This window comes from Olea europaea, unplaced genomic scaffold (genome assembly GCF_002742605.1).
Source record: "Olea europaea var. sylvestris unplaced genomic scaffold, O_europaea_v1 scaffold4083, whole genome shotgun sequence".
Lineage (NCBI taxonomy): Eukaryota > Viridiplantae > Streptophyta > Magnoliopsida > Lamiales > Oleaceae > Olea > Olea europaea.
This window is the reverse complement of record NW_019260516.1, coordinates 29,191-36,500: the sequence shown is the minus strand read 5'-3', so window position 1 is coordinate 36,500 and position 7,310 is coordinate 29,191. Positions and strand designations below refer to the sequence as shown.

Sequence of the window (7,310 nt, the reverse complement as noted above, 5' to 3'; positions counted from 1 at the left end):
ATAACTGCTATATTTTTCATTCTCATCTTTACAAAAATGAAAAACAAACGCCCCTATTATGCCCGCTTCTGAATGTCCTCATGCTACATGCCAAAACAAGAGGATAACGTTACATGTCTCAAGCTTTCAATTCGTGTCTTGTTCTCTCCTCTTCGACCTTATCCTCATCATTTTGAAAGTAACTTTTTGACTTTTTGGAAAAAAGAAAAAAATAGCAACAGAAATACGCATTAATTTTGGATGTCACTGTCAATAAAAAAATGCTTGTTGCTTTCAACAATTGGAGTTCTAATAATAATTTTCTTTTATTACTTTTCATTTCTTTTATTGAATTAATGAAAGTTCAAGTCATAATCCATGGCACTGTTATCAACAAATTTGAAATTGACTATTTATATAAATTATGCTCAATTATAACGATTTAATTGTATGATTTTTCACAAAATAGTATTAAATTTACAACTTGAAGCTTGAGAAGTTGACTAGAACACATCCAATAATGTAATAAATTATTTGATTTCCAATTCTCTTTACCCAAGTAAATATTTACTCAACAATAATTGCTGGCTCTTCTGGCCATATGCCATTGTCCAATTAAGTTAAAACAAGAGCCAAATTCTTTATAAATAAAAAACAGATCTCTAGTTGACTTGGCCGGAAATAAATGCGAATTCACCACGGCTTCTGCTTGTGATATTTGATGATAAAAGGATAAATATTGATTATCATATTATTTGATATTCAAGGTTGTTTTATAAATATGTATGCATCTGCATAGTGTAGAAGTGTAGCAGTCGATAAACAATGACTTCAATAACCATGAAGCCTCACGCTGTAGTAATTCCATACCCTGCACAAGGCCACATAGCCCCAGTGCTAAAATTGGCCAAACTTCTTCACTTCCGGGGATTCTTCATCACTTTTGTCAACACAGAGTACAACCACAATCGCCTCGTTCGATCCCGGGGACCGGATTCCGTTAAGGGCCTAGAGGATTTCCAGTTCAAAACCATCCCTGATGGTCTCCCTTCCTCAGATAAAGATGCTACACAAGATATACCTGCGCTTTGTGATTCAGTTAAGAATAATTGTTTGCCATACTTTTTGGATCTCATCAACAACCTTAATGAATCGCCCGATTGTCCGAATGTTAGTTGCATAGTTTCTGATGGGGTCATGAGTTTTACTTTGGATGCTGCTGAGAAACTAAACATTCCTGAAGTCGTGTTTTTCACGACAAGTGCTTGTGGATTCATGGCATATTGTCACTATGTTGAACTTGTAAAAAGAGGGTACTTTCCACTTAAAGGTATAGCTACCTATTTTATATCGAGATCTGTACTTTTTTAGGGTACGTTTAGTATCCAGTGTTTTACGAGGCTAATTTGAGGTTTGATTTGCAGATGAGAGCTGGATAACTAACGGCTATCTTGATACAAAGCTCGATTGGGTTCCGGGGATGAGAGATATTCGACTCAGAGACTTTCCAAGTTTCATTCGAACAACTGATCCAAGAGATATTATGGTCAACTACAACATTCTGCAAACGAGGAATGCATCGAGGGCCAAGGCAGTGATAATTAATACTTACGATGACTTAGAGAAAGAAGTTCTTGAGGCCATTCGAGAAAAATTTGAACGTGTTTGCACCATTGGTCCACTCCAATTGCTCGAGCACGAAATAAACAATCCTAAACTCAAATCCATAGGCTCGAGCCTGTGGAAAGAAGACGACGCCTGCATCGAGTGGCTCGATCAAAAACCACCAAATTCTGTTCTTTATGTTAACTTTGGCAGCATTACTGTTTTGTCAGCCAAACAGCTGCTGGAATTTGCATGGGGACTTGCCAATAGCAATCAGCAATTTTTATGGATAATTAGGCCGGACTTAGTAAGTGGCGAAAGCGCGATTTTCCCAGAAGAATACTTGAGAGAAGTCGAAGGGAGAGCCCTCTTTGTGGAGTGGTGTAATCAAGAACAAGTTTTATCCCATCCTTCCGTTGGAGGGTTCTTGACACATTGTGGATGGAATTCGACTATAGAGTGTATATCGGAAGGGGTGCCGATGATTTGCTGGCCGTTTTTCGCTGAACAACAAACGAATTGTCGATATGCATGTACCGAGTGGGAGATCGGATTAGAAATCGAGGGTGATGTGACAAGAGAAAAAGTGGCAAAATTGGTGAAAGTTTTAATGGAGGGAGAGAAAGGAAAGGAAATGGGGAAAAAGGCCTTGGAATGGAAAGAGAAGGCTCGATTGGCAGTTAAGCCTGGTGGCTCTTCTTACCAGAATTTGGTGTATTTGATTAATGAGATTCTTCTTAAGAATTAGTTGTTTGATTTCATGTTTTTTTTAAGTATTCTTGTATTCCATGTTTCCAACGTTTGTATCCAATGACAAGTCACAATTCTAGCACTACTTTTCTGTACCTCGTATCAATTAAGGCATGATCTATTTTCCAATTTATGTTTTATTTTTTGGAAATTGTAACTCAAGTCCCATGTTTGATACCATAAATTAGACATAATTAGATATAATAATGGTTATATTAAACATTATTAGACATTTTACTTTTCACCCTTCTTTGTTCTTTACAAAAAGTTAAATTACTATTTAATTTTTTTTCCATTAAAAAAAATCAATTGTTTTCATTCTCATTCATTTATTCTTCATTAAATTAACATTCAGTTGGGTCCACTTACTCTATTGTACACATAATTTTTTTTTTTTTTTGACAAAAAAAATATATTTTTTCATTAGTTATATTTATATGTTATTCTCTTCTATGAAACTTTCTCTAGCAGAAGTGAAAAAAACAAAAATAAAAATTGTGAGTTAAAATAAAACAATTAAGATTTTTTATTTTTTTACAATGTTGAAAAAAATATTGAATGAAAAATCAATAATTAAAAAATAATATGTTCCTATCTTAATTTCCCAATGGGAGGATGGAACATTTCTGCCATCGTTATCTCCTCTTCCTAGTACAATTAGAGATTCATTTCCTTTCTTTTTCTGGTTCTGGTGAGATCAACATTTTTTTTTCCAAATACGAAAAGACATCAACTTTGGCATTTAACAAATAACTGAATACGCAAACTACTTCCAATTCCAAACTCCATTTTCTTTTGCGAATTCTCATCTACTCTTCAACCTAACAAAGACTCTCAGGCACGTGTCTTTAACATTATTTGGAAGATTAATTGCACTTAGTCGTCACCTTTCTTTTCTCCAGAAATGACATATTTGTCTAAATTCACCTTGTTCACAGTATTTTAATGACGTGTTGCAATTAAAATATAAATTATTGACTAATTTCATATATTTGTATTTAAATTTATATTGAATGATTCCGTCATTGTGAATCATATATATTGTAGGTATATCTAGTCCTAGATTAAAAACCAATCAAATCACAAAAGAATACAAGAATTTTTTGCTCTTAGGCTCGAATGTTCACCCACAAATGGCTAATCACTACAATAAACATCCACGTAAGTGATTATCGCTCTAATCCACTAGAATCCAGCAAAATATATCAATATACAAGTATCAAAGATTCAAGAATTCAACGACTCGATGCCCTCGGCCTTAAACTCTCACCTTTTTTTTTCTCTTTAGAGATGAAAATCAAGAGTTTTGAGAGAGAAAATTACAAAGACGAAGAGAGAGTAAAACCTATAATTATCTCAAACTCCGGCAAATGAATGATAGATTGGGAATTCAAAATGTCATAATGCATCCAACGGTCGAGCCATCACCAAGTGTCATCATCTCAGTCATTTAACCCCAATCAGCTAAAATCGTTTTTAAGTAAATGCGAGAATACACACAGAAAGGCCAATCGGGTCACATTCCACCATAATGAGCCAAGTATACGAGTTTTTGTGCTCTGCATCATTGGGTCATTATAAGATGTTAAGCACATATTTAATAGTCTCCACCTTGTTTGACATCTTGGGTTTCATGTGGATTAGAGGTTAACTCCTCCTTATGATTTCATACGCTCTATGTACTTGCAAAAGACTTTAATCAAACATTTAGAAAATTTAGACAATCCCTAAATTTATGTAAATGAAGTATTTTTTTCCCATTTTTGCAGGATTACATTTAGTTGAAACCCTTTTAATTTTTATGATTTCCTTTTTATAATATCTCTTATAAAGTGGAATTTAATATCTATATATCATTAAAAATGTGATTTCTACTAAGATGAATAGTAGATTGGCTATCAGAAAATACAGTAGCATTGTTAACAGTAAAGCCAATTTCATCCAATAGAATTTTCAACCAAATACCTTCTTTCACAGCATTCGTGGCTACAATATACTCAATCTTTTTTGCATTTGAGCTTTCCAACTTATGCAAGTATCATTTAAGGTAAAAACTTATGCAGATGTAGATTTTCTATTATCACAGTTACTAGCAAATTCTGAATCAACAAAATCTTTAAATTGAATTCCAGTTTTACTCTTATTGAAAATCAACCTACATTTGAAGTTCATTTGAAGTATCTTAACAACCATTTCATTGCTTCCCAATAATATTCACCTAGTTTACTTATGAATCTACTCAAGACACCTATGGCAAAAAAAATATCAAGTCTAGTACAGACCATAACATATATAACTGAGCCAATTGCATTTGCATAAGGGACTTTATCCATTCTACTTCTTTCTATTTCAGTTTTAGGGCATTGCTCCATAAAGAATTTAAAATGACTGCCAAGAGGTATTCTAACTTCTTTTGCCTCATTCATAGAGAATCTACTCAGTATTTTTGAAATGTATGATTGTTTAGCAAGAAACAAAGTGTGATCAGATCTATCCCTCCTAATTTCCATCCCTAGCATTCTTTTGGCAATACCTAGATCCTTGATTTCAAATTCTTGTTTTAACCTTTACTTAATGTTATTTATTTCAATTACATCACACCCAACAAATAACATATCATCCACATAGAGCAATAGATAACAAGAATTAGGACTTTCACTTCCTTTATAGTAAAAGCATGGATTATATACGCTTCTATTAAAATCAAGCCCTTTTATGAAAGTATCAAATCTGATATACCATTGTTTAGGTGCTTGTTTCAAACCATAAAGTGATTCTTGTAAAAGACACACACAGTTTTCTTTTCCCTTTTGTTCAAAGCCTTTTGGTTGAACCATATAAATTTTTTCATCTAAGTTTCCATGCAAAAAAGCAGTTTTCAAAGCAAATTATTTCAATTCAAACTCAAATTATGAAACAATGGAAAACATGACTTTTATAGAGATATACTTGACTACAGAAGAGAAAATTTCATTGTGGTCAATTCCTTCAATCTGAATATTTCTGGTGTTCTTGCATGATTGATATCAAATGAACCTTGATTCAAACAATTTTATACTCTAAAAAATGAAAAAAGAGATTATGATGCACATTGAATGGTAACGATGTATGAAGAGATATTAACGAGCTCATAAAGAGCATGAAGATTTCACAAGGAAAATGCAAAAAATTTCTTCATTTTTTCTTCAATTTTGACGTGGTAATAGGATATTTGATAATATTACAAGATTCATAACTCTAAAAAGTAAGATTATCATTAGAGATAGGTCATAGTTCTTCGTTTATTGGTATGATAATTATAAATTTAGTCTTATTTTTGATAAATTTGAGGTTCAGCTATCAAATCTTTTGTTGTTGTAATCATAATGCCACCCACTAGCGCACTAAAGCAGTAAAGTTGTGGGAAAATCGCATTAGTGGTCCTCGCACTATTAATTAGAATAGCAATGCAGTTCACAATCTTTGATGGAAGCGACTTTATCTCAACTTGTCATTATAGTTTCATAATCAATTTTCGTTAATAAGAAACTTTTCACATATCTATTAAATCATTATGTGGTCTTTACATGTCTAACTATTTGAAATTATGTTTTATCTCCAAACTTATTATGCTTTCATGTTTAGAAGTTTAATGTGATGCGCATTTCTACTGGGTCGTGATAGTTCTATAAAACTGGACAGTTCCTATGATTTGAGAGTGATTTTTCAACTACAATGTAACTATAAGGTTGCGGATTTAATAGGTTGAGAATCAACTTGCTATCAAACTAATAGATATAGAAAAAATGCAATTTTTCTAAAGAGTGAAATATTTGTTAGGGGGGATTTGTCGAAAGATTTGGTTAAAAAGCTTAGCCTTTGTTTGAGCCACATTATTGGAATAAAACTGCATTTTTCGATAGTATATTGATGGAAAATGTGTGGTTAAAAAATAAGGAAATTTTTTGAATTTGCGTATAATATTATTTTATTAAAGAACATGTGATTGAAATGATGTTAAATCACTATTGAAAAATATATTTTTTTTCAAATAATATGACTCAAATAAGACATTAGTCTACCAAATTTTGTTAAATGGCCCCCACTTATAATGTTGAAAGTTCTGATGACCAGTAATCCTACTTACCCTTTACCTCCAAAATGTCCCACTGAAAAGTCCTAAATCCCCTAAATTCTTTCACCATTTCCTTCATTCTTCAAAATCATCGTGAACCCTACTTTCTTTTTTTTCTTTTGAGTTTTGTTACAGGTACCCGAAGTTTGACACTTCGAATTACTTGTTATTCACATGGGGTCAGGGGCCCACACCAATAAATGTGTGGGGCCACGACCCCCTCACTCACATCAAATTATCCGGAGTGTCAAACTTCGGGTAGTACAAATAACAAAACTCTTTTCTTTTTGTTTCTTGTATTACCTTAGAAATGGACTACATTAAGTGTTTTGTCCTTGGAAAACGTAAAATCAAAGCATATAATTTCAACTATAATCCAATATTTAAAATTTCATTACGTAATGTTATATAATATTAGTTTATCTTTAAACAACATATTACTCTTGTCTAAATATAGTAGACACTTGATTAAAATGGCGCCCTGCTATTTTAAATGTGTAAGTATGGATTTATTCACAGGGTTCCAATCCAAGTTCATTCCTAACACACTCGCTTCTCTCTGTAAATATTTTGAAAATATTAAAAAAAAAAATGGCAACAATGAGTGGAAAATGGTGACGTAAGGTTGTGACTTATTAGCACATCTTCAAATGCTGAATTATGCTACACAAACAGGTTAAAAACAAGTTAAAAAATTGGGTGTACATATGTCAACACATAATTGGACTGTTTAAAAATTAAAAACAACAACACCCAATTATCTGGTGTCAAGTCCATCGGTCTTTTCTCTGTCTTGGAGTTTGGACAAACATCATATTCCATTTCGGAAATTTCAAATTTTTAAAATTTTTTATTTTTTAAT

The 7,310-nt window shown here is 32.5% G+C and overlaps 1 protein-coding gene across 1 annotated transcript; it reads left to right on the top strand.

The window, feature by feature from the left end:
• Nucleotides 1-644: 644 nt before the first annotated feature.
• On the top strand, nt 645-2,463 carry LOC111387545 (7-deoxyloganetin glucosyltransferase-like). The gene is made up of 2 exons (XM_023012115.1): nt 645-1,309; nt 1,404-2,463. Exons 1-2 carry the CDS (start codon nt 805-807, stop codon nt 2,330-2,332), a joined length of 1,434 nt encoding a protein of 477 aa, XP_022867883.1. The 5' UTR covers nt 645-804; the 3' UTR covers nt 2,333-2,463.
• The last annotated feature ends 4,847 nt before the right edge of the window (nt 2,464-7,310 follow it).

Excerpts from the sequence above, each read along its gene's own strand:
- LOC111387545 (XM_023012115.1), top strand. The coding sequence starts at position 805 with ATGACTTCAATAACCATGAAGCCTCACGCTGTAGTAATTCCATACCCT. Across the intron at positions 1,310-1,403 it reads AGGGTACTTTCCACTTAAAG|ATGAGAGCTGGATAACTAAC; the intron begins GTATAGCTACCT and ends TTTGATTTGCAG.